Raw genomic sequence first — 13,658 nt, forward strand, 5'->3', positions numbered from 1 at the left:
TTCCTACATCCCAACCGGCATAAACAAATTTTGAAAAATAGAAAAGAATTTAATCAGGTCACAAAAATACGTATTGTCATGTAAATGACGGAAAGTATATTGTGATACACAAAAAATCATTTCTTCTAATATTCATATTTGTTTAAAAAATCATTATGAAACAAAAAACAATTGCATTTATATATCCTTTCTTCTCGTCTGTTCTCTCTGTTGTAATTATTATCCCAACTAATGAAAAAAATAGTTTTACTACTTTGAATAACTTTGTGAACCTGTGAAAAATATTATTCCTTCATAGTCTGCTGCTCTATTGATGTTAAAGTTATAATAATCAATCTAACTACAGTACTCTATTAAACTAAAGATCTTTTTTTGCGACTTTCGCCTTATAAGGTAATTAATTTTCCAATATAAATGCATTGCATTTACATATAAAAATTTATTAAAAGATTCACATACATCAGTTATCGATCACTGCTATAAGTTGATGCATATACTATGGCCATCTATTAGAGAAATTGGTGTATTCACTAGTATGGCCATCTGTTAGAATAAAGCTGCACTGAAAATAAATCGATTTCTCTATAGGCGATAAAGTGTTATTACTGCTATAGTTTAGATGACACTATGACTCATTTTCTAAAAAATTGAATCAACTATTTATTTGAAATAGTATATATATACTAACATGAAGCAATTATTAATAGTATATAACAAATTTTATCAAAATAATTACAAATCCTCCTTCCAGCAATTCTTTATATAAAAAACTATAAACAAAAACGAACTTGATTTATTTCAGTATTCTACCGAGTTCATTAATTGGAAATTAAAATATTTTATTTAGAATGCAATAAAAAATAAAACTTACACCTTGGCACAATTGATTTTTTAGAATTATTTCAATTATAGACAAGTTAGTCACATAGGAATTATTATTTTCTGATAATTATGTAAAGAACCACTACAAGGTCAAAAGGTTAAAATCATTACAAAATGGTTGCAACGGTTAAAGAAGAAATGAACTTTGGCAACATTGCTTACAAAAACAGCGTTTGTGGAATTTTATTCTTGTTACACTATTAGAATAATTGTTGAGTCCCGGGTAGTAAGTAGACATCGAAAGATAGGAGAATTTGATAAAAGATCAAACGCATAGTCAGCGATCTGCATATTAATAGATTTTCGAGACTGCAAACTTTACGACGAAGACATGTAATGGCTTCAAGAGTTAGCTGAAGCCCCCAATATAAGAAAGAAGAAATGCCGGAATTACAGCCAGAGTAGCTGACGCTGCTGTTCAACAGAGTAAGAAACACCGCAGCTAGGTTAGAAACGGTCGAGAACGTGCGAACTGAAATATTCAAGATTGGGCTAATGTACTTTTCAGAATACCTGTTTATCTTGTTGTGAGGGCTCTATTAAAGACATTTTAGAACCACATGCTGTTCTTCATGCCCCTTTTATAGACAATGACTTCGTGTGAATGCATGATAAAATACGTCCCCATGTCGGTAGAATGTACACCAGTACCTTCAAGAGTAGTTTTAGACTGGCCCTTACGCAACCCGGACTTAAACCCTATTGAGCATGTACGGAACAATAAGCGCTTGATGTACTACTACTACTACTTTCACAATTCTCAAAACTGAAAACATTTCGTAATATTTAAAATATAACAATCATTTTTCAAATTATAAATGAATATTTGTAATTGTCCTATTTTTAAAGACAATGTAACAAACACCCTGTTAAACTATCGCCATTTGGACAGTCTGACGCCAGCCATTACGACGCTACATCCTCGGAAAGGTCATTTATCCTTATACAGGCGACTAACTGACGGCACATTATCCTTCTACTGACTTTTTATATCAGGCCAATAGGAAAATTTCTCTTAGAACGTGAAAATTGATTTAATGTATAAAATAAATTTGTGTCTTGGAAAAATTTGAAAAAAGAATTGATTATATTTACACATTTATGACTAGGAATATATTCACTGTTAAATATGAGTATATTTAATATTCGAGTAACATGATTTGAGACGTCGGCCATTTTCTCGTGGTGAACAATCAAAAACTCTCATTTTCATATAGAATGTATAAAGAAAATTGATTTTTTAGAACGGTTTTTTTTTATTGAAATGTATATATTTGGCCAAAAAACAAGAAAACACCAATATAACCATAATTTTAATACAAATAACGCTATATTCATCCTCCAAGACAATATGGCGGCTGGTTATTTATAACATGATAAACACCAATAAGAAATATAATAAAAGAGGCAGAAAATAACAGTAAGACAAATAATCAGAATAGTATAAGAACATGATAATTTTAAACGAAGTTTAACGAACTGGATGATCATCGAATTGAGGTTAGAAATATAGAAGAGACTATCGTCATATCAAAACAACACATTTTCCATATACTGACTGGAGAATTATGCTTACATAAGCTATCCGAACGTTGCTTACCGCGTGGTAGATCAGCTAGATTTTTTCGTCGATTCATAACTGCGGATAAAACTTGGATCCACCGCTACAACGATATAACAGTCAAAACAGCAGATTGCAAAAAGCAAACCTACCGAAAAAAGTGACGGCCACCGTTTTTGGAATAGTCATGGGATGGTGTTCATTGACTATCTTCGAAAAGGTGAAACAATATTAGAAAATTATTACGAAAAATTGCAGAAAAGCGACTTGCTTTACCATCATGACCACCCTTCTCACACTTTATTAATTCACCAAGATCTAGCCGCCAGAGACTTTTTCCTGTTTATGGAAAAATATCCTTGGCTCCATCAAGCTTATCACACTAATTTCATCACTAACATTTCTAGAAGTGCCCTAGTTTTATTACTAGGATGTTGCAAAACAACAATGTCGTTATCAAGGTCGCTTCCAAACCTCTATTATGTTTATACCAATGCTTTCCAGACCTTTTTATAACATGTATAAAGGCAGTCAGTATACAAGTTGATTCAAATCAAAAGGGATAGTTTTGATAGATGACTGGTTTAATGTTTTAGTATCGCGATTTCTTGATTGCGATTTTAATAGAAATGGACATCAAGTTAATCATAAACTGATAGAGAATTATCCAGATCCAATTTTTTCAGGTTTATTCGATGATATTAACTATTATAATGGTTTGAAATAACATCAGCAAATATACCACAAAGCAAAATATGAAAAATCGACCTTATTACTATTTATAATTTGCAAATTTTCCAATTGAACATAATGAATAAATCTCGTTTATTTCTATGGAATTAAATTCATATGGTATCCCTAATCCAATTATACTTTGGTATCAATAACATTTGAAATTCGTACAATCAATATAAGCATTAGGCTATTTTAATGTTAAATTTATTTTTATTACTCATAAAATATGTTATCATTGAAAATTCTTACCTGTAACTTGTTCTCCAGATGTACTGGTTGAATATTGATGAATTGAGGAGGCGTAGGTCTGCTACCTTCTTCCCGGTAAGGCGATTTATCGCTCCTCTTATGATGTTTATCCTTCTCCATAATGTGATGATCTTCATCAATTCCATGACCGTGAAAATCCCTATGAATACCTTGAGAATCGATAAAATGCAATTCGAATTCATGGGAAATACCGTGCGAATCTAAATAATGACCGGAATCTCTTTTACTAGATCCGCTGCTGTTACTATGCTCGTAATATTCAGAGTCTCTCTTATTTCCCCCATTAATGTGATGGTGATGATCCTCGTGGTGATGGTCACCAGGAACTTGTGGAAGTACCGGGAATTCTCGGTGATGACTTGATAAGTAATATTCATGGGAATGGTGCTCTGATTTGTGAGGACTTTTTGATAGATGATGCTCTTTATCTTTTCCGTGATCCTTACCATGTTCTTTTCCGTGGTGATGATGATCTTTATGGTGTTCTTTATGATGTTCTTTGTGATGATGTACATGTGGAACGTGATGGTGGGAAGATTCCACCAAAGTTGGTTGGATGTGGGTGACGAATTGCGCCATTTTTTAAAAGTTACAGCTTACTTAAACATGTTGAAATTCTAAAGAAAAATGGTGGATATTTTGGTTAGTAAAAAATTTGGAAAATAGTTCAATTTTATATCAAAATTTTTCCTATCAGAATCATCAGGTTTGAATTATTTCTTCCTCGTTATGTCTGTATGCTTCTGGACAAACTTATGTAATAGCAATTAGCTGCTTACGGTCTTTAGACGGTACACAAACAAAAGAACTGGATCTATTTAAATTGACAAGTGTGTAAAGGCGAAATATAAGACGATTTAATATTCTAGTCAATTAGTATTTAACAATTGAACTATAGTTAAAAATACTATATACTTTATACGAAGATTGATGAAAAATTTAACAAACACTAGGGTTTTTTCACAATCGTGAAGAACAAAATTGGTTAGACTCTATTTTTTGAAGAAGAAATTACTCAAACAATGAGCGCAAAACTATTTTACTAAAATGAGAAAATTTCCGATATAATGACAAAATTGTCGAGCAGTTATACTTTCCTGTTAATTGGAGAGTTTAGTTATCTATTGAGGATAATAAATAAATAAAAAAATGATAAAATTGAAGTGTTCCTAGTATGCAATCAACAATAAAATGAATTGTATTAAGTAAACGGATTAACAAAGTGGAATAATCTCACACCCTCAAAAATAAAATTAGATGTGATCATGACAGATTGATGAAATTAGAAATTAGTATGAAAATAAAAAATTTTAGATGATTTTTATCGGTGACAGCGCCCTTTCCGGCAAAAATCTCAAAGAACTACTTCCAAAAATCTAATATAAAATTGTTACCCAATAAATTTGTCACAAAATATCCACTATATTTCACTAAAACAGCAACAATTCACTAAAATTATACTAAATTCTCTTAGTTTATTGTTATTTCTCACATTAATATTAACTTAGTAATTTTAATTATTGTCTTCAGTTCATTTTAGTAACCGATAGGTGCTCCATATCAAGAAGACCGAGAACAGATGAGAATCAGACTCTGAGAAACGGAGTTTTTACTCTCCGGAGCATTCCCGGAACAAAATATTGGGATTTTCCCGCCTAACCTTACAATCAATACGAACTTGACTAGGGGCGGTGCGCTAAGGGATGTATAAGGGCGTTATAAGTTTTGAAAAATAGCTTCTTTTAAAGCTGTTAATGGAACACAGAATATTTATAGCTGAGTGGCAAGGAAAATTGACGCTTGGTTCTTTGAACTTTATATATAAGTTGCCAAGTTGCGTTGAAACTATTCTAACCATGTTATCAAAAATGTCGCGGAGGGCAAGTCCCGAGTAATCTGTTAAGTACCACTACACAAATCAGCTGTTGTCAGTGGCAATTTACTGTATTTATATTTCAAGTAGTCAGTTTAATTTACGTTACTAAATAGACAAATCGAAAATTTGGTGAAGGTTGCATCAAATCTCATATTAAATTAAGAAGCCAAGGCTGCAATAGATATCCATCCTAATTCTGCAATAATTTACCGTTTCCACTTAATTTTTTTGAAAATTCTTCACTTTAGCTTCCACCACTTTCGAACTAATATCTACAAAACTTGCAATCTATTGAATTTACTGATAAAACCTAATCCAAATGACAAAAACAGCCAAAACAAACTTGAAAGGCATCATAGTTCATAATTACATTGGTCATTGTGCATAATATAGACCTTCATATAGTACCGTCGTGCCTCACTTGATATTACCAAAGGCCGATGTCCTTTGAGAAGCCGATCAGGCGCTTTGTCTTGAACCCTATGATGTCATTAGACAGGCTCTCCAGATCGTCCGCGTTACCCATTGTCTGGAGCCCGCCTTATCAGTAGACCATTGAGAGACGCGATAGCTGGGTACTACGCTCATCGGTGAGTTAGCCGATACTAATCTGGCGAGTGAGTCCGCCTCGTCGTTACCTTTTTTGCCCGAATGACCTGGCAACCAAACGAGCTGAATCTGCAGTCATCACTAATCAAATTCTGTTGGACTTTCTTAAGCACCGTTATAGCTTGTATGGCAATTGAATATCTCGGCCTGGAAGACCTCTATCCTCTGCAGAAGCCTACTACTCCGGCCAAGCTATTCCTCCTGCAGTTCTTTGTGGATCTTAGCCTGCTGCTGCCTTCATGGCTTCGAATTGTACCGCTAGATCCAAGGTTAGGAGAACCAGTAGGACGTCAAGGGACCCAGTTGGGACCATACGCATGGACCCTGTGATACTGAAACACGCGAGCCATTGGATTCTATCCAGTCGCACTCTTGTTTTCGCTTTGTCCGTACAGGACCAATACCTATTCAGTGGAGGATCATAGGTAAAAGTTGACTGAAAATCACAAGGGTTTGACACTCTACAATCAAGTGGGTCCGTACATGTCGATTCGATATTGTCGTCTACGCCCCTGTTTGTGGTATGTCCGGGTTGTAACTTGCGCAGAAGATTGTCTGGTAACGAGTCTGGACCTTAATAATTATTAAATATACTTACTTAATTTCTATCTTTCTGTTGCTTTTTTCTTTAAGAATTTTATTAGACATAACTACGGAGATTCCAAAATTTTTATGTGTATTTGGCGCCTAGAGGTGCCTATGCAGGCATAAATGAAACCATATGAAACTTTTCGCGAAAATTACAAGTTTAACAAAATTTCTGAAGTAGTAATTACTTTGTGATGGATTTTGTATGAGAGAAATCATTTTGAACAAATCGAATCTAACAACAATGAAATTAATTAAAAATGAGCGTCGTCTTAATGTTTTTTGACTGAACGTTATGACAGAAAATTACGTACAAATTGCGTGTGGCAATCAATTATTTGGAAAACTAACGAATCAAATTAATGGTCAAATAATTTTATGTCTACTAAATTTGTTTAACACTTTACGACAGTTTTATCTCACAATATTAAATTTAAATCTTTTTTTGAATAAAATATAAAACGAAAAAAATACACTACGGAAAAGGCAAATGTACTAAATTCATTTATTTGAACCCCCTCGTAAATTTGTATTAAGAAAAACGGTTGTTTATGCAAAAGATGTACCAAATAAAATCATTTTTTTAAACGTTGTTACAACAATATTACAAAATGAAAAATATACAAAATGGACAACATTTCAAATAATAATTCCTTTCTAAATTATATCTACTCTATTGAAATTCATAGTTTTTATTTAACATGTTAGTTATTCAGCGATCTATTTCTTCGTTATCAGCTGGCACAGATGTTAATTAACGAGGATCTCGAAGATATACGAGGGCCGTTTTTTTTCAACCTCCGCTCGCTCCGCACCGACGCTACGCGACCAGAAGGAAGCGGCCATGCGCTGTAGGCGGTTGCGAAGCTCTCGCACTACACACTTTGCCATTGTTAACATTCAGGCGTCAGTCGGCGTTGTGCATGTCCGCCATTATTGATGCTCCCGCCAAGTGTACATTGCGAAGTGTGATTCGTTTTCTACAGGCTGAAGTCCATAGTACCGCAGAACTCTATCGGAGAATGAGTCGTATGTATGAGTGATGGTGTTTTGCGTGAATGGTGTCGAAAGTTTAAAGATGGGGGCCAAGGACGTAAATCTGTACGAAATTTGATCAAAAAATAGCTTCTCCAAATATAATTTGGAGATAAATCGGCCAAAAAGTGGCTTATTCTAATATTATTCGGTCAAAAACTGGTTCTTCCACTTGAAATTAAGTAGCTTTTCCAAATTTAATTTTGCGGAAATTTAGGTTTTCTCTGTATCGTTTGATTCAAAATTAGCTTTTAATTAAATTTAATTTAGAAATTAGAAAATGATGTTTCCTGTATACGTAAAAAACGGAATGTGATTGAGAAAATTAAGATTACAAAATGGTGTAGAAGGGATTTGATTAATAAATACGACAAAGAATGAAAATTTATTATCTCTGGATAATAATTTAACCAGTTTTCAAAATTCAAATATTCTCAAACGGTATCGAATTGTAGATATAATTTGGAATAGATATATAGAAGTCTCGAACTGCTAATGTTCTATGTAAAGTTTTAAATATTTATCTACCATAACATAACTAATCAATAAAATAATCCAATCACAAGTTAAAAAAACGTTTTACCTTTAGTTGATACTGAACTATTACGGAAAATGGTTGTTTATACCTTATCTTATCATCTACATAAAATACGACAAGATCTGATTTAGTTGAATTTGAGGGCAAGCATCGGGTGTAATTTTATCTCATGCTAAATATTCAATTTGGCGTATGTTAATGTTTACAATGAAGGTAATAAATACTTTTGGTGGGACGATTTAACGATGAAATTAAGTTTCTGGTTTCTTATTTTATGGTAAGTTATTCGTTTCGTTTAAATTCAATATTAATACTTATTTCCACTATTTTTTTATACCCACTTCTTCAAACACCTCTCCTAAATTTTAAAACTTATCATTTTCATGATTGGTTTTTTGCACATTTTATCTGTATTTATTCCACCATTGCCCCCAATTGAAAATGTTTGCAACAATTTCCCACAATATTAGATTACAAAGTGGTTAGGGATAAAGTTACGAAAAGAATTTTTACCGACCAACGATCCCTTCTAAGTTTTTTACAAAAAAAGTTATTTGGACTTTTTAGGTTAGCCTATTCTTTGAGCTTTTAGATCCAAAGGAACTTACCTATAGTCAAATTGACTAACGTAAACTAACGTAATCTAACGTAATCTAACGTAATCTAACGTAATCCAACGTAATCTAACGTATCCTAACGTAATCTAACGTAACCTAACGTAACCTAACGTAATCTAACGTAATCAAACGTAATCTAACGTAATCTAACGTAACCTAACGTAATCTATCCTAACATAACCTAACCTAACCCAATATCCTCCAAGTTTGTAAGCAAGAGTTAGCCACCCTCCCTCTTGCCGGCGTGCTGCACCAGAACTTTGTTCTCGACGATCAAAATTCTTTCTAGAGATCATCTCCTCTAATCAAAGACAAGCTATTGCAAAAAATTCTGCAAAATCGAAGGGATTGTCTTTTCGGAACTACACCTGTGGCTCGTATCAATTTAGTGTGCTTAAGGAAACTAACAGTATTGAATAGAGACGTGGAGCTAGGGTAACCAATGAAAAAATTGATCGATCCATAATAGTCTGAGCTGTTCGAACTCATTCTAGAAGAACATATTCGATCTAGACCATTGAAAGTAACCAGACTACTTCCCAGACATATAACCGCCCGAAAATTGTGGACACAGAAGTCAGAGAGTGGATTTTAATTCAGAATTTGGATGGGACATTAATGATCAAATTTTTCGCAAAAGAAGTTGTTCCATACCAAAGAGGAAAGGTGGCATGTTGACATGATCATTTGTTTATAGTTATTCGACTTTAGGAAGCCCAAATGTGACGTAGCTATCTGTAAATGCAATATTCTTAGCATAAAATTGGATTATAACCATGAACTTGTATAACTAAGACATATGTTTGTTTTTTATTAAATTTATTGAACGATAAGAAACATTATCTCTTTCCTCATGAGCTGATTATTTTTATCATTGATTAATTCACAAATAATCAATTGTTCTTGAAAAAGATAATTTTGTGAAGACCTCTTATGTTTCTGATGCGAATATTGGACTTGTTCTTGATTTCCACAATAAGATAACAATTAAAAAACCACGAAAATATTATTATTGATTTTCTCTCCAAAGTTTATATCAGAATTTTATCCAAGCAAACAATTATTCTTCGCATACATGGTTATATAAAAATTCGGCTTTATTTCTGTGAAACACTCGATGGAAACATCTTCTCCGCGCAGTTTTTGGTCCATTGTGAGCACCTATTTTGCGCCCAGCTCTTTCATGGCCAAATTTTGAGTTAATATGCATTGTACAGCATTTTTCAAATGCCTACTATGCCTGCTAGCTCGTGCACTTTCAATCGACGATCATCAAGTACTGCTTTGTGGATTTTCTTCAACATTTCTGGTCGACCACTGTGATGCTTGTCTCCGCAGGTCGTGCGACTTGACTTAAACTCTGCTACACACTATTTTACTGCTGATTGATGCCAAATAACATAGCGTCTTCAAACTTGAGACATATGCTTTATAGATTGTTTACTTTTTAATACTGGGACCATCCTCATATATCTAAGCTAGATAAGTTTTAGCCATCCATTGAATTAGCGCAACGAGAAATAACGAAGTTTCAATTGTCGCCTTCTTCAAATGAAAAGTCCGTTATAAATATAGAATAGTGATCAGTCTCTCACATATTTTTTCATTTTTGATGCAATATATTCAGTCAACTCATCTAATAACAGTTTCTTCCAATCGATAAAAACCCGAGCTGCAATATACGGGTTTGAATTGAGAATTGGTATTGACTAAAATTTTCTGCTTCACATTGAATTATATATAAATTTTGCCACTACCAATTCATTAAAAAGGAAAAACTCGTATTGCTGCTACGTAATATGGTGTAGTTTGATGTTGATAATGTTGTCATTGATATTTTTAGTGATGAATGTCCGGAAAATCACACAAACCATAATATATCGATAGTATTACATATTTAGTCAGTAATTTATAACTTTTTTCGTTTATATGAATGCCATTTCTAAAAATTATATTCTGTTTCAATAATATTCGAATTTTCATAATTGAATGTATTTTTTTTAATTAGAAAAAACCTAAAATTACGACGATTCATCAATAAAAACATGTAAAAATATCTAAGAAATAAAAATTTATTTATTTTCAGAGTTGATCCATTGACCTGTGATACAAGAGAACGTTGTGGATCTAGAAAATGTCTGTAGAAAAAGAGAATTTCAATGTTAATTCAGTAAATGCTAAATCAATGCACCACCGTCACAGCTTACAACACAATCGTTCTGAAGAAGCGCAAAGTAACTTTCGACATACTCAATCATACCGGTATGACCAAGAAGGAAAGAAAAAATTAAAAAAAGCAATAATACTTTCACCAGTTATATTAGAATCGTCAGAGAATGAGAGCGAAGATAAATCTTCTTCGAAAAAACCTGTTCCAAAACCAGAAAGAAAAATAGAACAATTTATTTTAGAAAATGAGAAAAGAAGTAGTAGATCTTCGAAAAAAAGTGATAAATCTATTTATACGTTTGATAACGCTGCTTTTGAAGGAAATTTAGATAAGAGGAGTATTTCTAGTAGAGCAGGATCTTCTAGGCAACCTAGCGTTCAAAGTTTAGAGTACGTATGTAAATTATATATTTCTGTTTATAAACTTTAACGAACGAGTGGCCATGTTTTTTTCTAATTTGGATCTTGCAGACATCATCAGTAATTATCTCATATCTCTCATATTCTCCAAAATATTTTCAGTACCTTAACGGATGTTTCCCAGTCTTTGTGGATATTTTGATCTTTCCATTTTCAACTAATAGAATCAGCAAAATTTCGTGCTTAGGAGTCTCATCTGTTATAATTTACTCGATATAACCTATGATACGTTGGGGGGTGGAAACTACTATTCTAAACATATACTACAAGGGATTTAAGTAACGTTTAGCAGTCGAGAACGATTTTTCGCCCGAGCGATAACAAGAACAGGCAATAAAGTTCGAGATAAGTAAATAACTCACCCTGGAAATAAATAAAATGTTTTCTCTTTTCCGCAGAATTTGTTTTTGGATCTCTGTTAATTCTAGTTTTTCATGCTAAGAAACCATTTAAGATAGCAGTACTACGGGGACTCAACAATAACCAGAATAGCTACTTTGATTTTATTTTAATTCATATTTCATAATGCCAATTTTAACTCAACAGTATGCAGCTGTGAAATGTTGAAAATAGTTTAAGAAGATGAGGTTACGTGGAAAACTCAAGTGTACATGTAGTTTGCACGTTTTAAAACTAGCTGGATGTCGATTGATGACAAACCTGGTTGTGGACGCCCATCGACTGTCCAAATTAACGAAAATGTAGATTATCTTGAGCTCTGACTGAGCAAAAAAGATTTGCGGTGTTGTTCCTCCAGGTCAAAACGTCAAACATTTTATTTGAAAGTTTGTGTCAAAGAAGATCCGATTTGTGGCAAACAAAAAGCTAGGAAGAAATTATTTGCCATTTACAAAAAATTTGGAACAGTCGAAGTACAAGTAGGTTGAATGTATTATTTGTAATGGATAATACTTTGAATTTAAATATTTTTTTCAAAATATTTCTGTTTATTTTTGGGTCCTTCCTTGCTAGTAATAAAAACACTAAACAAAAATATTTTTTCAGGGTCGTTCGTGAGCAATATTGTTGTTGTGCTAAAAGGACGCGGTGTGAGAGAAAACTGTTAGTTACAGTGATTGTATTATGTGTAGTGATAATAGTATTAACTGTTGTTTTAGCTATAGTAGCTGCTGATAGACAGGATAATTTTAAGAATTTATTAATCAACCTCACCTCGTAGAATTTGCAATATAATATATTTTTATGAGTCGTATACTGAATTTCTTTATTAAACTACATTTCAAAACTTAGATTCTCTTATGAAAAATAGAGAAAAATCTGCGTATATGAAATGTGTCCATCGAAATAAGGGTAAGCCGCAATAGGTTCAGGGTAAATTTTAAAGGAAACGCCAAGTATTATTAGTGAGAAAATACGAAATAAAATCATTCTGGGTGTATGTTTTCTCATAACAATTTTGTTGAGTTATATTTTTCAGCTCGGATTACTTCAATTGATCTACAATTGCTACCCTTTACATCAACTCCATTCTGAAAAGTTTTTGGACAGTTATTTATCGGATACAACTACACGTTTTTTCAGATTTCTTCTCATAAGAGATACTTCTATGGTGCTAGATAGGATGTTATTAAGCATTTTTGTTTATATGATAACGCAGCGCAAGAATATTTGTCTGCAGAAGTCGAATTTATTTATTTGTATCTTCGTATAAAACATTTGACCAGCCTCATCTGCGCATGTTCTCAAACCACATTCCAGTATCCAGATATTTTTCAGTTAATAAAGACTTAAATACACGTTTCTGTTTATTCTAGTCACTCATGAAGACGACTACTGTAAAAATTCCAGCGAGATAAGACTTCAGAGCATTTTGAAGCAAGCGGATCTGAAAACAGTCCAATATAAGAAGCTACAAAAAAATTGATTTAATGGTTTAACGAGTTTCAAAGTGATCGCTCTTCTCATATTGACAGAGTGCCGAGGAAAGTTGCGCGAGATAATTGGAGACATTTGTAGAAAATCTCGTGGGGTATATCCTGCAAGAAAAAGGTGTTGGCGTGATGATTGTTGCGTTTTTTCAATCCGGATAACAAGCGCAACCATGAGACAATTTCAGGGCAGTGCTTATCGCTGTTTAAACGAATTAAAAAGAAATTTTTGCATCGTATCATGGAACATTGATACATTGGTCCAAACATCATATTTCACCCGGATAACGTACTCCAACGAAGGTGGAAAAGTCGGGAAAGATAGTGGCAACTGTTTTCTAGAATTCACACAGGGCTATGCTACGACAAGATGTTGTGGCGATTCAACGCCGAATTAAAGACAAACTGCCCTATTTGATGAAGAAATTAGTACTTTTTCATCAAGACAACAAACCCGGCTGACTCCTCT

The 13,658-nt window shown here is 33.2% G+C and overlaps 2 protein-coding genes across 14 annotated transcripts in view; one reads left to right on the forward strand and one right to left on the reverse strand.

Annotated features, from left to right (window-relative positions):
* The window catches only part of LOC130897163 (ankyrin-3-like), a 217,828-nt gene extending 212,741 nt beyond the window's left edge, over positions 1–5,087 (reverse strand). For 5 of the 12 annotated variants that reach the window (XM_057805843.1, XM_057805838.1, XM_057805836.1 and 2 more), the window contains exons 1-2: positions 4,843–5,043; positions 3,428–4,065 (exon numbers count right to left, since the gene is read on the reverse strand). In XM_057805843.1, coding sequence (XP_057661826.1) covers positions 3,428–4,027 — 600 coding nt within the window. In that variant the 5' untranslated portion in view covers positions 4,028–4,065; positions 4,843–5,043. Of the gene's footprint in view, positions 1–3,427; positions 4,066–4,842 lie in introns of all 12 variants that reach the window. The other 7 variants (XM_057805840.1, XM_057805839.1, XM_057805835.1 and 4 more) reach the window with 5 other exon arrangements.
* A 3,000-nt stretch (positions 5,088–8,087) lies between these two features.
* On the forward strand, positions 8,088–12,520 carry LOC130897111 (uncharacterized). Of its 2 annotated transcripts, none has more exons than XM_057805710.1 (3): positions 8,088–8,371; positions 10,798–11,270; positions 12,306–12,520. In XM_057805710.1, the coding sequence occupies exons 2-3, from the start codon at positions 10,846–10,848 to the stop codon at positions 12,478–12,480; spliced, it is 600 nt and encodes a 199-aa protein (XP_057661693.1). In that variant the 5' UTR covers positions 8,088–8,371; positions 10,798–10,845; the 3' UTR covers positions 12,481–12,520. The 2 variants fall into 2 exon arrangements, with proteins under 2 accessions (XP_057661693.1, XP_057661694.1); XM_057805711.1 differs by lacking the exon at positions 12,306–12,520 and adding an exon at positions 11,847–12,238.
* The last annotated feature ends 1,138 nt before the right edge of the window (positions 12,521–13,658 follow it).

Source organism: Diorhabda carinulata, chromosome 8 (assembly GCF_026250575.1).
Source record: "Diorhabda carinulata isolate Delta chromosome 8, icDioCari1.1, whole genome shotgun sequence".
Classification (NCBI taxonomy): Eukaryota; Metazoa; Arthropoda; class Insecta; order Coleoptera; family Chrysomelidae; genus Diorhabda; species Diorhabda carinulata.